Raw genomic sequence first — 21,262 nt, 5'->3', positions numbered from 1 at the left:
TTAAACTCTTTTTAAGACAAGATTTAAAATTTTAAAAAGAGAGTTTCCCAGCCCATATAAGAAAACTCAGATCTGAGTGAAAGAGTTGCTGGGACATTGGTTTTGTCAGTCCTTCTACTGTGTTTGTTTTGTTGATTATTTTACTGGTCTAAACTTGACACCTTTGGATCAAACTCAGTTCTGCACAAAGATACAAAGCACAATGCTAAGAACGCTGAGAAAAACCGATGAAGAGAAATCATCTCCAACGGTGCCAGAGATTCCCAGGTTTTGCTGTAGGACACAGGTCTAAATGTTTCTGTACCTTTGGGTCGTGCTCTGTAAGTTCATTTTAAAATAAATTACTGATCCTTCTCCCTTCAACCCCCTTTTTAACCGAAAGTGGCATCTAGTGGGAGAGGAAATTGGCCAATTGTAGGTTTTAATAAGCTGATTTCTTTTTTCTGTACTAAAAGGTAACCAAGAATAGTTTTTCTTTTAATTGACACATAATTGTACATATTTATGAAGTATAATGTGATGCTTTGATGTATGTATACATAAGACAAATTTTTTGATTGGTAAGATTAAACAGAAGCTTTTCTAAAGACACAAACTTGGAACAATAATTTTAGAACTGAGCCTACATTACTGTAATGATCATATGAGCTCTAACCATATAAGAACAAATATTTCCATTTTAAAGCTCACATTTGGGTTAATCTTGGAAAATTCCTACTAGGTTTTACCAAAATATATTTTAGAATACTTCATAAATAAAGTGTGACATATATTAAAATATTTTTATAAGTGCTATAAGCATACTGAAATTTACCCATTTATATTAAAGGTTAGGGTAAAACAGAAAACTTTTTTTTTTTGAGACAGAGTCTCATCTCACTTTCTTGACTAGGCGAAGAGTGCCATGGTGTCGGCCTAGCCCACAGCAATCTCAAACTCCTGGGCTCAAGCAATCCTCCTGCCTCAGCCTCCCAAGAAGCTGGGACTACAGGTGTGCACCACAATGCCCAGCTAATTTTTCTATTTTTAGTAGAGACGGAGTCTTGCTCTTGCTCAGGCTGTTCTTGAACTCCTGACCTCAAGTGATCCTCCCACCTCGGCCTTCCAGAGTACTAGGATTACAGGCCTGAGCCACTGCACCCAGCCCAGAAAATTCTTTTAAATTATACTTCCCAGGAAAATACAACAAGCAAGTTTTAGAACAGAATCTCTGGGAACAGAACCATCTGCAGCCTAGCCATACAATGTCTTGTGCTAGTTCATGTCTGCATGTCTGTAGTTGTGGCCTTTATTTTTTTTTAAGGTTTCAGTAACCGTTATTTATTTACTTATTTTTTAGTTTAGCAACTCATCCATATTTGTGTGTGTGTGTGTGTGTGTGTGTGTGTGCGTGCGCGTGTGGGTGTGTATGTGTGGATACATAATAGTTGTATATATTTTGGAGGCAGTTGAAGTCTTGCTTGGCCACTCATTTTATTATTTTATTAGGAAATACTATAATACAATTGACACTAAGTACTTGTCATGGGAGTGAAAGAATGAATGAAGTTTGGGGTATGGGACAGGATTACAGATTTCTGTTCTACCACACCAGCATGGATATAAAGATCTGGGATTATCATTTGTGATATACAGTTTAAGAGCAGCTTGATGAAGCAGCTTTGGTATTCTTTGAGAATACCAAACAACAGAAATGAAAGTTAAAGAAATTTTCCAGATTTTAACTGACTTTCCACTGGACAATTTACCTATACGAAACTGAACTAAAAATCACTAAGCCTATAACAAGAATCTTCTTGCAGCAGCAAACATCATGCCATAACCCCTAGGCTTAGTGTTTACTTTCTGACAAGGGAGATGGAACTTCACAGAAAAACTTGCCAGATTCTGAGATATCATTTCCCTTCTCAAGAGGACTCAAGGCTCTCCCCACTCCCAGAAAAGAACTGTTATTTTAAAAATTCTCACATTAAACATACATATGTACACACACAAACACACATACACAATCATGTCTGGTTGTTAGAGACACAGGTTCTGGTCTTTGCTATAACTGACTTTGACCTGTGGTCACTTAATTTCTACGAAATTGCTTTCTTATTGGTGAAATAACATTTACCTCACTTATATGTGTTTTATATAACACTTAGCTGTATCAGTTTTACAGAATTACAACATATACTGCATCTGTCTTCTGTTATTTATGACATCTAATATATCACATTTCCAAATACTACTTTTATCCCTCAAATTAGTTTTAGTTACTGAATCTATAAACACGATGCAGTAATAACCAAGAAAGGAGTCCAAGATCAACAAAAGATAAGAAGTACAGTTGAGGGTAAAACCCAGTTTTCTTGATTTAAAGAGATAAACCATGTGCCTTGCTGTTTGCAAAAACTACTAAAATTCATATAAGTATGCGTCCATAGCAAAGTTAGTGAAATAAACTATCCAAAAACAAACATAATATTAAAGCATAACACAGCTACCTTTAACAATGTTAACTGGAGAAGAGAGGAAGTAATATTTGTTTATCTTCTATCTTCTCTCACTATATTTACCTTTTATAACAAAATTCACTAATATTGAATTCGAGCTCTTTTTCTAGTAATTTGGGTAAGTGAAATTAAAATACTGGGAATTTGAGAACTATAGAGTACACTCAATTACTCATGAATTTGAACAAAATATCTACTTTTAAGAATTCAATAAAACTTTCTCCTTTGACTTTGTTTTTCAGTCAAAACTGACTGCTATACTAGAACTGCAAACATCTTACATTAAATAAGCCATCTTTATGTATAAGTATTACATGTTTATATATTCACAGATATATGAAAAGGATGAGGATATTGAGTTTGGTTTTTATTAACTTAAGAGAAATTTTGAAGTAAAAATTATAAAATAACACTTAAAATACTAAATTCCTTTGGTTCATCTTCAATTATGAAGGTTTTACATATGTATTGTGTAAAGTTAATGAGATTCAAAAAAAGAAAACTAAAATCACCCATCATTTATTAGAAACATTTGATAGGTTAGCCTTCAATCTTATATATATATATATATATATATATATATATATATATATATAAAATTGTATTCTGCCCTTTTCAGAATATTTTGGATATTGTGAAAAATAGTGAATATTTTCCCATATCATTATTTTTAGGAAATAATTTTATTGGTGAAATTTTCTTTCAGCATATGATGTACAGTAGTTTAATTCCATATTACTATATATTTAAATTATATATGTTTTCATATTTTCAAGTAACATTAACTTGTACCTAAATCATTTGTGTTCTGTTGAAAGTTCCCTGGGGTAGATTCCAATAAATGGCATTATTGAACCAAAAAGAAAGAGACAGACAGACAGATATATAATAAAAGATTTTCTAAATTCTGCAAATTATTTCTTAGATATTGTATGCCAAATTACTATCTTGTTGCATTTTTATTTTCTTAATGTTATACTCTGTGAAACATATTTTCCAAATATAGGCAAAATGTCATTAAAACAAAATCCTTGAATGAAATATTAAAATCCCAATTGCCAACTTCTTTTATTTGACAAGATTCCAACAGAAAATACAGGTAGGATAAGTCTAAGAAGTTCAATATAATTTTTAACCTGTATATCTCATCTTTATTATATTTCCCTTTAAAAACAACTTTATTAAAAAAAAAAAAAACCTTGGTCCAATTAACAAGTTTCTAAAACACTTTAGGATAAACTGTGCCTGATGAACTTCTTTTTTACATAAGTTACTCTACTACTAAATTAAATTTGGCCTAGAGCTGCCTTTGTACATAGGGAACTGCAACTTGGTACTTGTAAACAAACTACAACCTAACTAAGAGTATATTCTTGTAACAAGTAGCTGAGTCTTGACCAATCGTAGGCTACAAACTGTTCGGACATGTCCAAATAAGGAAAACAGCAAGCTATAGGCAAAAAGGCTACTACTGTATGTCATATCCTTTTTCTGTCTATAAATACTGCCTCCCAAGATGCTGGGTGGACCCCTCTGAACCTTTATGGGTTCAAGGTGCTGTTCAATTCATGAATCATTCCTTTACACAAATAAACTCTGTTAAATTTAATTAGTCTATGGTTTTTCTTTTAACAGTTTGGCACCAGAAGTGGGATCTGAAGCATACCTCCAACAACCCCCAGGCATACCAAGTAACCAAGCAAAGAACCCCACCAGGGCCCGTTATGACCACTGATCTCTCTGATTTGAGCCCCACAAATTTTTGTTTTGAGCTCTCCAACTTGGAGCACTTTTTATAGGACTCAGTTCAAGATGGGATTGGACCTGATAATTAACTGGACTGGATCCAGCTGGAGGCCTCCAGGTGGTATTTTTCAAAATAGGTTCCCCTAAATCTAAAGAGTCTGTGACACCACTTTCTGAGACACCAGTTAACTTTATGTACAAAAATTATGGACCCAGAACCTGTATATTTTTGGAAAAATGGGTTAACCTTACTGAGGACAACTTAGAATTACAGTGGCCACAATGGCGAAGTTTTAACCTAGGTAAAATCATTCATTTGTGAGGTGTGTTAAAAAAGAAAGAATCCCAAACACCACAAAAGCAATGGGGATGTGTTCTTTAATGTAGGTAGAAGCATCTAAAAGATTAAATGAATCAAAGATTGTCTCTTTAAGAGGTTCCTTACAAAAAGCAAATAAAAAAAAATCTCAAAAGTCTTTTTTACAACTATTATTCAAAAGCTTTAGCCATCTGGACAGGAAATCTCGTTCCATTGGCCAGAAAAATTTGGATCCAGATATTCTTTAATAAATCAGTGAGTTTTATGTACCTGGCATATGGCTAAAATTTTTTTAATGAAAGCTATAAGATCTATTTCTGTTTATATGTTTGTCTGTCTATATGTTATATATGTATATTTTTGTTTATGATATTACCAAATTAAATTGTACAAAAGCTCTATTAAATGGACTTTTAAAAAAGTACTTATATAAATGAAATATTTTCTCAGATAAATAAGAACTAACCCAAATGATTTTCAAGTTCACATGACTTGGGTAATCCCTGATAAATAAGAATACTTTGATTAAAACAGGAATACCTTCAGAGTTGTTAGCATTAAATATAACACAGATGCATGACTTTTCCCACCTGGGTTTACTGGTAAAATGAGCTTATGTTATCTCTACATTACAAAATTTGTCAGCAAGAAAAATAACTTAAGACAATTACTAGCTGTTTAATGTCTCATCTTCATGAATAATCCAAGCATAATTATTAAAAATAAGTTAGGTAGATAAAAGATAAAAGTCCCATGTGAAAGATGTCTTCCCTATACCAGAAGGTTTAACAGTCTTATCATCAAGAATGGAAAGTTGACGCTGAGAAAAATCTGTACAATTTAATTCTCAGGTCTAGTCTAAAAACTTAAGAAGACAGAGATAAAATTTTGCCTCCTCTACAATTTCTAATTACAGAAAGACTAACGATATCTGGGACTCTTAATAAATATGTTCTGCCCACGGACAACCTGAGGCACTAGAGTGCTTCTCCAGAAGAACAAGAACTGGATACAAGACCCAAAAGCAACAGTGTAGCCTTTCCTCTGAACAAGCGCCACCTACTAACAGGGAGGACATGCTGCACACCCTTTTCACAGCACCTACTGACTCATCATACAGGGTGTGGTCGAATCTCACTCACAAACACCACCTACCAGCTCAGAGATTAAACAGGGCGTGTCAATACCCAAACGAAAACCTAAAGGCAAGAAGCAACAACTGATCCAGATGGGAAGAAATCAGCGAAGGAACTCCGGAAATATGAAGAACCAAACGGAAACCACACCCCCAAAGAGGGGCACCAGCCCTTAGAAACGGACACCAACCAAAATCAGGCAACCAAAATGACAGAAGAGGAATTTCGAATGTGAATCTTAAGAAAATTCAACAACCTGCAAGAACAACTGGATAACCAACAAAAAGAAAACACAAAAAGACTCCAGGACCTGGAACAAAAATTCACTAAAGAAATTGAAACAATGAAGAAAAGTTTAACCAAACTCCTGGAAATGAAGAATCAATTCAGGGAACTACAAAACACAGTGGAAAGCCTCAAGAACAGGGTAGATCAAACAGAAGAAAGACTCTCAGACATTGAACATAACACCTTCCAATTAAATGAATCAGTCACAGAGATAGCGTAGAGAAACAAGAGAAAAGAGCAAAGCCTACAAGAGATGTGGGATTATGTAAAGAAACTGAATGTGAGGGTCATAGGGTTACCAGAAGGGGAAGAAGAAAACACTCAAGGGTTGGACAAGCTATTTGAAGATATAATAGAGAAAAATTTCCCAGGCCTTGCTCAAAATCTTGATATACAAGTTCAAGAAGCTCAGAGAACCCCTGGGAGATTCAATGCAAACTGGAAGACGTCACGACATGCAGTCATCAAATGGACCAAAATATCAACTAAAGAGGCCCTTCTAAGAGCTGTAAGATGAAAGAAGAAAGTAACATACAAAGGAAAGACAATGCGAATAACACCAGACTTCTCTAATGAGACTTTACAAGCAAGGAGAGACTGGGGCCCCATTCTCACTCTTCTGAAACAAAACAATGCCCAGCCTAGAATCTTATTCCCTGCAAAACTAAGTTTTGTATATGAAGGAGAAATCAAGACATTCTCAGATAAGCAAAGACTGAGGGAATTCACCAAGACAACACCAGCCCTTCATGAAGTATTCAAAACAGTGTTATCCACAGATCAGCACACTAAACACTCACGAATGTAAATCTACTCAAAGCTAAAGATCAAAGCCCAGACACTACAATGGCTCAAGAGAGAAAACAAAGCAACAAAGTTCAACCCAACATAATCAACAGAAATCTGCCCCACCTATCAGTTATCTCAATAAAAGTGAATGGCTTGAACTCCCCACTCAAGAGACATAGGCTGGCCGAATGGATAAAAAAACACAAGCCAAGTATCTGCTGCCTTCAGGAAACACATCTAACCTGCAAGGATGCAGTTAGACTAAAGGTAAAGGGGTGGAGAACAATATTTCAAGCAAATGAAAGCCAAAAGAAAGCTGGCGTGGCGGTGCTGATTACAGATAACTTAGTTTTTAAATCAACAAAAGTAATAAAAGACAAAGAAGGTTACTATATAATGGTGAAGGTTATAGTTCAACAAGAAGACATAACAATTCTAAACATATATGCACCCAACCTTGGTGCACCGAGATTCATAAAGCAAACTCTACTTGATCTAAACAAATGGATAAACACCACCACCATAATAGTAGGAGACTTCAACACCCCACTGACAGCACAGAACAGATCCTCCAAACAGATAATCAACAAAGAAATAATGGACTTAGACAGAACTCTAGAACAAATGGGCCTGACTGACATTTACAGGACATTCTACCCCAAAACCACTGAATATATATTCTTCTCATCAGCTCATGGGTCATTCTCTAAGATTGACCATATCCTAAAACACAAAGCACGTCTCAAACAATTTTAAAAAATAGAAATTATATCATGTATCTTTTCAGACCACAGTGGAATAAGTGTAGAAATCAATCCTAACAGGAGTTCTCATTTCTACACAAAGTCATGGAAACTAAAAAACTTTCTCCTCAATGATGACTTCATCAAGGAGGAAATCAAGATGGAAATAAAAAGATTCCTTGAACTAAATGACAAAGGTGACACAAGTTACCAAAACCTGTGGGACACAGCTAAAGCAGTCCTGAGAGGAACGTTTATTTCCATAAATGCTATATCCAAAAGTCGAAAAGATTACAAATAGACAACCTAATGAATCGTCTCAAAGAGCTGGAAAAAGAAGAACAGACCAACCCCAAACCCAGCAGAAGAAGTGAAATCATTAAGATCAAATCAGAACAAAATGAAAATGACAATAGAGAAACTATAAGGAAGATTAATAAAACAAAAAGTTGGTTCTTTGAAAAAATAAACAAAATTGACACACCATTGGCTAGACTACCAAAAAGCAAAAAAGAAAAATCTCTAATAAGCTCCATCAGGAAAATAAAGGAGAAATTACAACTTATGCCACAGAGATACAAGATATAATTTATGAATACTACAAAAACCTCTATGCACACAAACTGGAAAATGTGGAGGAAATGGACAATTTCTTAGAAACACACAGCCTCCCTAGGCTCAACCAGGAAGAAATAGAATTCCTGAACAGATCAATATCAAGTATTGAAATTGAAACAGCAATAAAAAACCTTCCTAAAAAGAAAAGTCCTGGACCAGATGGTTCACATCTGAATTTTACCACACCTACAAAGAACTGATGCCTATCCTGTAGAAATTATTCCACAACATCGAGAAGGATGGAATCCTCCCCAACACATTTTATGAAGCGAACATAACCCTGATACCAAAACCAGGAAAGGATGCAACAAAAAAAGAAAACTACAGACCAATATCCCTTATGAATATAGATGCAGAAATTCTCAACAAAATCCTAGCCAATCAAATCCAGGTGCTTGTCAAGAAAATAATCCATCACAATCAAGTGGGCTTCATCCCAGGGATGCAGGGATGGTTCAACATATGCAAATCTATAAATGTAATTCACCATATAAACAGAAGCAAAACCAAAGACCATATGATCCTCTCAATAGACACAGAGAAAGCATTTGACAAAATTCAACATCCTTTTTTGATAAGAACACTCAACAAAATAGGCATAGACGGGGCTTATCTAAAAATGATACCAGCCATATATGACAAACCCACAGCCAATATCATACTGAATGGGGAAAAACTGAAAGCATTCCCACTTAGAACTGGAACAAGACAAGGCGGCCCACTATCTCCACTTCTATTCAACATAGTGCTGGAAGTCCCTGCTACAGCAATCAGACAAGAGAGCAGAATTAAGGGCATCCAAATGGGAGCAGAAGAGATCAAACTCTCACTCTTTGCTGATGACATGATATTATACCTAGAAAATGCCAAGGATTCAACCAAGAGACTCCCTGAACTGATAAATGAATTTGGTGAAGTCTCAGGATACAAAATCAATACACAGAAATCAGAGGCATTCATATACACCAACAACAGTACAAGTGAGAACCAAATCAAAGACTCAATTCCCTCCAAAATAGCAACAAAGAAAATAAAGTACGTTGGAATACATTTTACTAAGGAGGTAAAAGACCTCTACAGGGAGAACTATGAAACACTGAAGAATAAATAGCAGAGGATGTAAACAGGTGAAAGAATATACCATGCTCATGGGTCGGCAGAATCAACATTGTTAAAATGTCTATACTATCCAAAGTGACCTACAGAGTGAATGCAATCCCTATTAAAATACCATCACCATTTTTCACAGATATAGAAAAATTAGTTTTATGCTTCATATGGAACCAGAGAAGACCCCGTATAGCAAAATCAATCCTAGGCTATAAAAACAAAATAGGAGGTATCAATTTACCAGACTTCAAACTATACTACAAGGCTATAGTCATTAAAACAGCTTGGGACTGGCACAAGAACAGGGACATTGACCAGTGAAACAGAACAGAGAACCCAGATATAAAACCATCCTCATACAGCCAACTAATCTTCAACAAAGCAGACAAAAACATAAACTGGGGAAAAGAATCCTTATTCAATAAATGGTGCTGGGGAAACTGGATAGCCACATACAGAAGACTGAAACAGGACCCACACCTTTCACCTCCCACAAAAATCAACTCACGCTGGGTAACAGACTTGAACATTAGGTGTGAAACTATTAGAATTCTAGAGGAAAACGTTGGAAATACTCTTCTAGACATTGGCCTAGGCAAAGAATTTATGAAGAAGACCCCAAAGGCAATCACAGCAGCAACAAAAATAAACAAATGGGACCTGATCAAATTAAAAAGCTTCTGCACAGCCAAAGAAACTGTCAAGAGAGCAAACAGACAATCCACAGAATAGGAGAACATTTTCACAAACTACACATGCGATAAAGGGCTGATAACTAGAATTTATTTAGAATTTATTTAACTAGAATTTATTTAGAACTCAGGAAAATCAGCAAGAAAAAAATCAAACAACCCTATCAAAAAGTGGGCAAAGGACATGAACAGAAATTTTTCAAAAGAAGACAGAATAAAGGCCAATGAACATATGAAAAAATGCTCAACATCTCTAATTATCAGGGAAATGCAAACAAAACTGCAATGAAATATCACTTATCTCCAGTAAGAATGGCCTTGATCAAAAAGTCCCCAAACAATAAATGTTGGCATGGATATGGAAAGATACACTGCTCCTATACTGCTGGTGGGACTGCAAACTGGTTCAGTCTCTATGGAAAGCAATATGGAGATACCTTAAAGCGATACAAGTAGATCTACGATTTGATCCAGCAATTCCACTACTGGGCATCTACCCAAAAGAACAAATGACACTCTACAAATGGGACACCTGAACTCAAATGTATATAGCAGCACAGTTCAAAATTGCAAAGGTGTGGAAACAACCCAGGTGCCCATCAATACATGAGTCGATTAATAAAATGTGGTATATGTATACCATGGAATACTATTCAGCTTTAAGAAACAATGGTGATATAGCACCTCTTGTATTTTCCTGGATAGAGCTGGAACCCATTCTACTAAGTGATGTATCTCAAGAATGGAAAAGCAAGCACCACATGTACTCACCAGCAAATTGGTATTAACGGATCAACACTTAAGTGGAAATATAGGAATAACATTTATCGGGTGTCGGGCGGGGGGGCACAGGCAATATACAAAACCTTAACATTTGTACCCCCATAATATGCTGAAATAAAAATAAATAAATAAATATGCCCTGTGCCACACTGACAAACTGTGCTATAAGAAAGTACATATACTTTCAGAAATTATGACTTATAGATTTGCCAATCTTTAGATTGCTCGTGTGACAGTTCACAATTGCTTGCCTGCTAGTGTAATCAGGAAATTAAGTTCACTGATGGTTAAGAATTCTAATATATGTAAGTAAAATAACAACTTTCTAAATTATTAGAAATAATATGGGAAGCAAGTATACAAGGAAGGTAAAACATGCTTTTGGTAAACTATAAAGTATAAGAATGTTTTGTTTTGTTAAGGGAAAAAGAAAGTAATTTTTATTTTAAAGTAGAATTACTGGTTGTTTCAAATAAGCTGAAAAGTATAAAAACAAAAACAATGTATAAGAAAGTTGTACATTTGTGATAGATGAATCTTATAAAAAAATTTTAAGTGTGATCAAGCTGGCTAAGATTAGAAGAGAATTATCTGTAAGTTTTTCTAAAAACTAAACATTAATAATCAAAAGTATAGTGATGCAAAAGTAGAATTTAGTCCCCTGTGTTAAAACAATAAGGTTTTCTTAAAGTAGTGGTCTGCTCTTAATAGAAAATTGTGAAAGGTTTTTTTTTTATCTTTTAGGTAAATTGGCCTACAAAGCAAAGATTCTATGTTTTACCAAGGAAATTTCATATGCTTCATGTTGCTTTTATTAGGTTTTTGATCACTTAAGAAAACTGTGTCTTCTCTGTTAAAAGAGCTAAGGTTTTCTACAACTATGTAACTTTGTAAAAAACCTTAGGTGATACATTTCGAGCACCTGATGGATCATTTGAACACTTGCAGATGAATTTCATTCAATTGCCACCTTTTAATGTATGTTTTCTGATTATATGGAAGCTTTCCCACATGGGAAAGCCAATGCTGTAACAGCAGCTAAAAGGTTATGAGAAATGTGTTTTCTTATGGGACATTCCTAGAGAAATTTCCAGTGATAGAGGTATACCCATTTAACTGGATGAGTTATAAAACATTTGAATAAGGTATCACAAACACAATGGTATTAAGCAAAGTTAACGAAATTGACTAAATTGCCTTGATCAATGGTATTACTTATTGATGGTAATCAGATCCACTCCCACAACATATAGTGATCCCTTTTGAAATAGTTACTGGAAGGCCTATGTCTCTGACAAGAGAACTTTATGTATTTCTCCCTCTTATAAACCCTGATATGAATCAAAATAATCACAAAGCTTTGTGTATTATGCCAAAGTATATTTTCACCAGGTAAAAGAAGCTCTTTGTGATCCACCAACTGATGACAACCATACCTTTCAAGATCTAGAATCTGGAAATTGGGTCTTTTGGAAAAAAACACCATAGAAAGTCCACCCCTGAACTCCATTAGAAGGGATGATATTGAGTTCTTCTCTGCAGCAAAACTTCAGGGCCAGAAGTCTTAGATCCACATCTCTTAACTCAAGAGGGCCCCTCTAAACTCTTGGGACTGTATACTCACCAAAGACCTCAAAGTAAAGCTGGCTAGGAAAGTTTTATTCTCCCCCAGAAACAGATGGCCTCCTAAATAAAAACAACTTTTCCAAGATCACATATGAAGACTTTTCTGTCACCATGAAATTTTGTATTTTGTTTTATTTGATTTTTATGAAAGGGAGAATTGTGAGGAGGGCTGTTCAGTTTCCTTGCTTTTTTATTTTTATTGTTGAGACAGAATCTCATTCTGCTGCCCTAAGGGGAGTGCAGTGACATCATTATAGTTCATTGCACCTTCCAACTCCCGGGCTCAAGCAATCCTTCTGCCTCAGCCTCCCCAGCAGCAGGGACTGGCATGTACCACAATGTTGGAACTGGGTATTTTTCTTTTATGGTAGAGATGGTGTCTCACTCTTGCTCAGGCTAGTCTCTATCTCCTGAACTCAAGCAATCCTCCCGCCTCAGTCTCCCAGAGTACTAGGATTACAAGTGTGAGCCACTGTGCTTAGCCACCATGAAATTTTTGTCCCTTTTCCTCCTTTGCCTCTGTTCCTTTTCTGCTTATAAATCCCAAGATAATGCAATAATTAAGATTTCATAATGCAATAATTAAGAGTATGCAATAATTAAGATAATGCAGGTAACTTAGTTGAATGAAGGATATATCGTGTTACTAACAATTGGCAAAACCTACAGTGAAGGTTTTGCAGTTAAATTAGGCCAGAAATTGCATAAGAAAACCAAAGGAAAGATAATTCAACAGATTATAGATATATTATAAGCTTTATCCCTTAACTGTTGAAAGCCTCCAACCATTAGCTTCCATGATTCAATAATGGAGCCTTAGATAAATACTACTAGCCCTTCCCTAATATGACCCCTAACATACAAGGCATCCTACAGGAAGCTGTCTGTTGTGCCCCTCCAGGATATATTTTTATCTGTGGAGGATTTAAGAATCAACCATATATATGAGTAACTCCATGTATGAATCAGTGGAAAATAGGGGGGCTGATGTGGAATAGCGATTCTAAAGGTACCACTGTCACTCCATAACCAATTGGAAACTAAACACTGGTCTATACCTCTTAATTTGCACAAGGAAACAGGAATTTTCCAGCAGGTGTGAATCCCTCTAAAGAGGCATCTTTTGGTTAAATGCCCCATCCCTGGGTTGGCATAAATGTAAATATGGTGATGATTAAAAATATGTCTCAAACATTAGCTACTACAGCTCATTCTACTGCAAAGGCTATATAGTTGCTCAACAAATTTCTTTAAATTCTCTTGTTTAAGTTGTTTCCAACAACATGATTGCTGTGAACTATCTGTTGCTGAAGAGGGAAGAGTGTGCGCAATAGCTAACACTTCCTGCTGCACTTGGATGAATATATATAATAGAAAAAATCAGTTGCCAGAAACCAACAAACAAGCTACTTGGTTAAAACAAGAAGATTCCTCTTCTAGATCATTTTGATATATTTGATTTGGTTTGGTTCAATTCATGGAAGCTCCTGTTAAGGAGTGAGAATACTTTGGTCCCTCAGTATTAATATTATCCTTCTGATAGTCATCATAATAGCCTCCCTGATGCACTATATCCTATCAAGAGGATATATCCTCCCTGAAGCACTATATCCTCTTAAATGCTCATATGCAGCCATCCATTCATTATATGTCAAATGGTCTGCAGTTAGAATAATGAAAACACAAGAGAGAATGTAAAAATTCCACTGGCCTGACATCAAGAACTGTGAATTTGGCCGGGCGCAGTGGCTCATGCCTGTAATCCTAGCACTCTGGGAGGCAGAGGTGGGTGGATCACTGGAGGTCAGGAGTTCGAAACCAGCCTGAGCAAGACTCCATCTCTACTAAAAATAGAAATTAATTGACCAATAAAAAATATATATATACAAAAAAATTAGCCAGGCATGGTGGTGCACGCCTGTAGTCCCAGCTACTCGGGAAGCTGAGGCAGAAGGATTGCTTGAGCCCTGGAGATTGAGGTTGCTATTACCTAGGCTGATGCCACGGCACTCACTCTAGCCTGGGCAACAAAGTGAGACTCTGTCTCAAAAAAAAAAAAAAAAAGAACTGTGAATTCCATACTGAGACCAAAGAAGTCCATTATGATGGTGCCAAAGAGTTGTATCAATACCCAAAGTTCTGGTCAATCGTTCAAAATTGAGAGGCTGACCAAAAGGAGGAAACTGTTAAATTAAAATGGGACCTAAAGCTACCTCCCTATCTACATAGCAAACTGCAGTCTAACTTGGTATGTAAACACACTGCAACCTAATTAAGAGTATATTTAGCCTCAGCCAATCATAGCAGCTGAGCTTTCAGCATATCATAGGCTGTAACTGTGCAGACACATTCAAATAAGGCAAATACCAAACTATAAGCAAAAAGGCTACTTCTGTATGTCACTTTCTTTTTCTGTCTATAAAAACTGCCTCCTCACTTGCTGGGTGGAGCATTCTGAACCTTTATGGATTTAAGGTGCTGCCTGATTCATGAGTCATTTCTTTGCTCAAATAAACTCTGCTAAATTTAATTTGTCTAAAGTTTGTCTTTTAATACTACTGAGAGATCCATTAAATTTAAAATCAAAAGATATTGGTAGAAGAAATGTAAGTGAAACACCTATAGTTTCTATATTTTAGTCTCCATTATAAAATAATAAAATGTATTTACAACAATGATGGTGCTGGAAAACAGAAATAGGCCCCACAGCATATAGAATGAGTTCAATTATTTGATAGAAATTATAACATCATTTTCATTGTTGAATCTTCCATTAAACTTAACCATACTTTACAAGGTATAAATCCAAACCTGAAATAAAAGAAAACCTAAGAAAAAAAAAAAAAGAAGAGTCTATTTCCTAGTCTATTTTCTTTCACAACAATGATAATTCTTAATATGATAACTTATTTCAGTGTATTACCATGGATTTAAAAATCAATATAAAGTCACAAATCAAGGGAAAAATTCAAAATCATTTATAACAAACTTAGTAAGAAAAGTACCAAAGCAACTTCACCTTGAAGTGACATAAAAGGAACAGTTTAATGCACTATTATTCCTTTATTACAATAATAATCTTTAAATGTCCAGTTAGTTTCTGATCTTTGATCAGAAACAACCCTCTCTGGCATTGTTTTCAAGAAAGTACAGGAAGTAGACTTGGCAGCACCAATCACATTCTGGACTAATAAGTGATCTATGAAAAGAACAGAGATGAAACTAGTGTGTTTAAGCAACAATTTGGGGACTAAGAGTCACAGTTACCCATATTTCTGAATATTATTTATGAATAGCTGCTTAGTCTTTTAATAGAACCAAAAGTTCAAATGGATAAGGTGAAATCTACAATAAATATATAACACATTAAAGAATACAAACTTAAAATGCAAACCATGCTGTATGTAAAATAATTTGAGCAAATCAAATTAAATGCCAAAAGGTTTATGATGCACCAAAAGGGATTTATAAAGCTACACAGCAAAAAATTTTTAGAAGAAACAAATTAATATGTAACATACTTACAAAAAATGACATTCAAAATTAAAAAATGAGCACTTGTTAGAAACAGCAAAGAATTTAACTCAGTAAAGTTAGTAGTAAATTAATTTAATAAATTTTAATTAACAGGTCCTTTTAGATAAAAACTTTAATTGTAAAAGGACTTAATTATTTTTACTTAATGTGTACCTTAAGTAAAACTCATAAAACTGTTTGAGTGTGATCTTATAATTTTATTTAGCATTTAAAATTATATTACATAGAAAAGAAATTTCTACTTAGATCTTTTTAAGAATTAATACTACCACCTCACTAACCTTCTGCAGAGCTTACATGTGACCTGGCATTTCACTGCAGCGTAGACTGGTAGTAAATAAAATTATGGGAGGTCATTGTTTTGGACTGAGCTCATGCACTAGGCCCCAACAGACCAAGCCAAAATGGAGTCATTCGCGCTAAATGCAACACAAACTAAAATTTTAAGGAAACAGATAAATCCTAAAACAGACCAGGTTTTGGTTTTCTTCTGAAAACGAGATTCCAACACAGGAAGTCCCCTCTACTCTAACCTTACAAAAAAAAGCTGAAGTCCTTGTTCCCGCCTTACTTACAAAACCCAGCTTTGCTATTTCCCAGTGGGAGTTAAGACAAAATAAGTCCATTTATGATGATGACATCAGTGCCGAAAATTTTGGTCAATCACTCAAAATTGAGAAGTTGACCAAAAGGGGGGAATTGTTCAATTAAGTTTAGCCTAAAGCTGCCAGCTTACATATTTTAAGTTTAGCCTAAAGGTTTCTCTGTATGTAGTAAACTATAATCTAACTGGATGTGTAAACAGGCTGTACCCTACTCTTGTGCCAATCACTGAGTTTCAACCAATCAAAGGAAGCCAACTGTTCAAACCATATTCAAATAAGGCAAATACTGTAACCAATGGCTGTTTCTGTATCTCACTTCCATTTTCTGTGTGTCACTTTTCTCTTTCTGTCCATAAATCTTCTTCAACTACGTGGCAGAGCTAGAGTCTCTCTGAATCTATTCTGGTTTGGAGGTTGCCCGATTCATGAATCATTCTTTACTTAAACTCTGTTAAATTGAATTTGTTTAAGGTTTTTCTTTTAACGCTGGTATCTAGAGGCAACTAATGAATTCCAGGCTAATGAAGGTCAATGGTATAATAGGTGAGGACAGGAATTGGACAATAGTAGTGATGGGGAAAACTACGGTGTCCAATTAATCATCACCTTTATAAACTACATTCATATACTAACCCATTAATTGTTTAACTCTGGCTTAGCAGTAAATACTAGAGGTACAATAATTTATTTTTCTTATTTGATGTCATAGTGAATTTCTTAGGATAATCAAACATATTGATTGCTCTTCAAGTCTAACTTAAGTACTTGGAGTAATTACATACACTATTTAACACAGAGATTATATTTCTTCTCTTCCTTCATGCCTGTGAAAGATGGTCAAAGAAAATAATTACTATATATAATGCTAGGCCTTTTTTTTAAGGCTAAGATATTAAAACAACAGGACAACTTTTAAAAAACAGGTCTTATTGCTTTTACTTGTTAGGTATACAGATAGTACTACATAACATTTAGTTTAAAACATCATATAGCTATATATAATATTGTATATGGAAAGCTTAAAGTAAGCTAGAAAAAAATAACATATCTAGGAACATCATAAATGGTAGATGTGTGAGTATGGCTATACAGGTTCCCAAAAGACATTCATTTTTAAAACAAATTTGCTTAATATCTAGGAAGCAGCAGAGATTTTTCAGTTGATATATGACCTTTTTTCCCTTTCAGTCATTCCCCAGATAAGAATTCTTTCGTAGAATGGTGAAGCTGAAAGGATTCTCAGAAATCACTTGCCATTAGTTTTCAACATGGAGTGGTCCCTCCCATTAGAAGACACTTAGAAATGCAGGGTCGTTTGGGGATGTAATAATGACCAGGAAATGCTACTAGCATTAGAGATCTGTCCTACAATGTACAAGAGGAGTCTTTCATGATGAAGAATTATCTAGCCCAAATATCAATAGCACATCCACTGAGAAATACTGACTTAATTCTCCACTTTGAAGATGCAGCCACTTAGAGATGTTAAGTGACTTATTCAAAGACACACAACTGGATCCAGAACTCAGATTCTCATTCATTTTTTCTACTTCTCTTTCAACTCAAATTCCTAATAGAGAAACATGGAAGAATCAGGAATCAATACATGGACATATACATAAAACATCGTCAAAACACTGGCTATGCATTAATATTTGAAAATGAATCAAAACTGCAATTAACTAAAACACTAATATCCTTTCCAATTTGCCTCTTTTTTTCTCCCAAGAAATAATTCCCCTTCAGATAAAACATTTTCAAAAATCCATTTAAGTCAGAAGGGGAGAAAACCAAATGATTCATCATGGTTACCAAATAAAACATTTTTTGAATGGAGGTATTACATGGTTTCTGCTGGTTTCAGAACAACTGGATAGTCTATAGTCTAGGGCTGATCCACTGTTGACCCTGAAGAAATCTGTAGTGAAAAAGAGCACTGAACTAAAAATCCAAAGGACTTGACATGAAATCTCTACTCTGATATGTAACTACTTGCCAAATTTTGAACAGGTCACAAACCCTTTATGTCTCAGTTTTATGTTATACAAAATGAGGGGTTCAGTTCTTGGAGATCCCTTCAAGCTCTAAGGTTCTAGTCTATATTTCTTCTTTATTGCACATAAGTAGATTTCTAAAAATTGAGAGGTACCACCTAAACATTCATAAAGAAGCATACTACAATAAGTAGAGCTATAACTAAAGACTGAGTCTCAAAATGTAAGTCCTACTTCTAGTTTAGTTATCATTCAGCAGTACCTTACCTCCTATTGATATCACTTGCCCTCCTGTATAGAATAAGTATCATTTATTTTTCTCTACATAGTGTATGTATATGTAAACATACTATGCCTCTACATTTCTCTGAAGCTCTTAGAGCTTAGTTTTTGCTTTTGATATCATATATACAATTAAAGTTCTATTTAACTCTAATTCTTACAAAATTTCAATTGGTACCTAAAATAGTTCAGATTCCTTTTTATACACTGTATTATACTTGTTAGGCAATGTGTTAAATATAGTAATCAGAAATAAATAAAATAGGGACAGAGATATATTTATTTTAATCTTTTTCTCTCTCTCTCTCTGTCCTCCCCACCCTTTCTTACCATTCTCTCTCTTCCCACTCTTACAATTCTACCACTACCTGTCTAAGCAACCTGAGTTAGATATGAAGCTGTATGGAAGCTGAATGTAAAAAATTTTCATGAATGGCCTTAAAATGAACTTATATAAGGCTTTCAAACTATTCAAGAATGTATTTTTAAAATACTGAACGTTTCCTGAAGTTCAATTACTTAAATACAGTTTCTGTTTGCAATATTCTGAAGATTTCCTTATGTGTGGTCCTTCTATCCTACTCATTCATACTAAAGAAATTCATAGCCTTTGTTGCTTCTTATGCTTCAGTTGCTATGGTTACTTCAACAATTTTTAAAATACATTATTTAAATTTAATTAAATATAAATGATTTTGTCTTTCCTTACAGTTATAAATTTAATCCTTCGGTTAGTTAAGCATGCAATCATTGTTCCATCATATAGACAGTCTAAAACACTAACACAAAAAAACCCAAAAAAATTTAAAAAAGCATTCTATTTCAAACAAGCAAGAAGTTCTATCAAGTAGATGCTTTGCTATTTGCAATAAACATGTGACAAACAATTAACACTGTAATACCGTACTATACCAAAACTATCAGGAGTTTCTGCTGATGATACCTCCTTCGCACGCTTCACAATGGCAATCTCAGGTTTGGGATATCTGCATGCTAAAAATATTTCAAAAGCAAAATGTATTAAAGCAATAAAGTAAATAAAACATGTATAAATTAAAAAATGTATATGAAACTTAGAAGTGACACATGGTGATATATAGGCAGTCCTGCTTTGCACAGTAGAGTGGGGCCATAAAACTGATAATACAAGCTTAACTGTGCAAAGTGGTTTTAATAACGAATGGGAAAAATTAACAATTATTTGTGACCTTTAAATTTTTTTATGAAAATATTATAAACTCTCTTATTGATAGGTATAAATGTAAAGAGAAATTCTGAAAATAGTAAAACTGCTTATTTAGTATATTGTAATTTAAAATAGTGGAAACACTGATAATTAAAAGTGTTTTGTTTCTTTGAAAAACTTTATCAAAAGTAGTTTAAACAGTGCTAGTCCTCTTCTTATCATATAACTTCTCATATAATATGGAGGCAAGCATCTTTCCTATACCTTGGTGAATTTTCATACTCCTTTCTAAGTCTGGATTGTCTTACATTTTATCCTTTGCATTTTCAATGACACGAAACATCTCCAAGAGCTCCTTAATATAAACTCTATAGCAGGGTCACTTCCTCTGGAACATCTTCATCTTTTCATTACAACCTCCTTACTCTCCTCGTTTATGTCCATAAATTCCCCTTTCCTAAGCTCTGGCTGCATATCTGGAGTCTCTCAAATGGCAGCAGTGCGATGGCAGTGTCCACATTCCGATAGTCAGCTATTTCTTCTACATACTATTTACATTTGATTGAAATTTCACTTCAGCATTATTACTTTTTGTTTCTTGGCTGCATTTGCATCTTTTTTGGTCAATTCCCTTTTGATTATTCATTTTTCTAAAAGATCATATGGGTTTATCACTGGGCGACAAGAAGGAAACACAACAACAGGCTTTGTTGTCTGTGTGTGAACTGAATAACAGATGCACAGTGACCAATTACTGACGGACTGTGAAAGAAGTGGTGTGATTGATCATGATCATAATGTAAATCTGTTTTCACACAGTGATTTGTCTACTGAGGAGCTGGCAGCAAAGTTTGTACTTTACGTAATTACTCACAGTAATACTGTGGCAAATGAAATTCGAACCAAGTTGTTGGGGACCGTTGTTATTTAACTAAAACATGTTTCCTGAGATTCATGCATATGGGAACCATGCAAAGCAAAGACTGCCTGTAATAATAAAAAATGAAATATTTCATCATATAAATCCAGAAATATAATAGGTCATTAGAATTTAATATATATTATTTTTTCTATATATATAATGCAAATTCATGGAAAATAAAAGGGAAGATTCTTTTCCTTAGAAGTTAAATGTTTTCGGGGGGGTGGAGAAGAAAAAAAGAAGTTAAATGTTTTCTACTTAATAACCTTGAATTTATTATCATTCAACTATCAGACAAAGAGTAGCTAATCTATAATGAGCAGGGTTCAATGATTAAATTTTGCATTTAAAAATTTAAAAAACTTTACCATAAATCAACTGTTTT

General features: G+C 34.5%; 1 protein-coding gene across 2 annotated transcripts in view; it reads right to left on the bottom strand.

The window, feature by feature from the left end:
* The window catches only part of TMEM65 (transmembrane protein 65), a 62,393-nt gene that overhangs the window by 24,090 nt on the left and 17,041 nt on the right, over positions 1-21,262 (bottom strand). Inside the window, exon 2 of one of the 2 annotated variants that reach the window (XM_076005045.1) lies at positions 19,682-19,762. The exons of the other annotated variant lie outside the window; for it this stretch is intronic. Within the exon in view, the coding sequence (XP_075861160.1) occupies positions 19,682-19,762 (81 nt within the window). The remainder of the gene's footprint in view (positions 1-19,681; positions 19,763-21,262) is intronic. 2 annotated transcript variants of the gene reach the window in all.

The sequence above is a fragment of the Microcebus murinus genome, chromosome 7 (assembly GCF_040939455.1).
Source record: "Microcebus murinus isolate Inina chromosome 7, M.murinus_Inina_mat1.0, whole genome shotgun sequence".
NCBI classification, from domain to species: Eukaryota; Metazoa; Chordata; class Mammalia; order Primates; family Cheirogaleidae; genus Microcebus; species Microcebus murinus.
The sequence above is the reverse complement of the archived record's forward strand: the minus strand, read 5'-3'. Positions and strand labels throughout refer to the sequence as shown.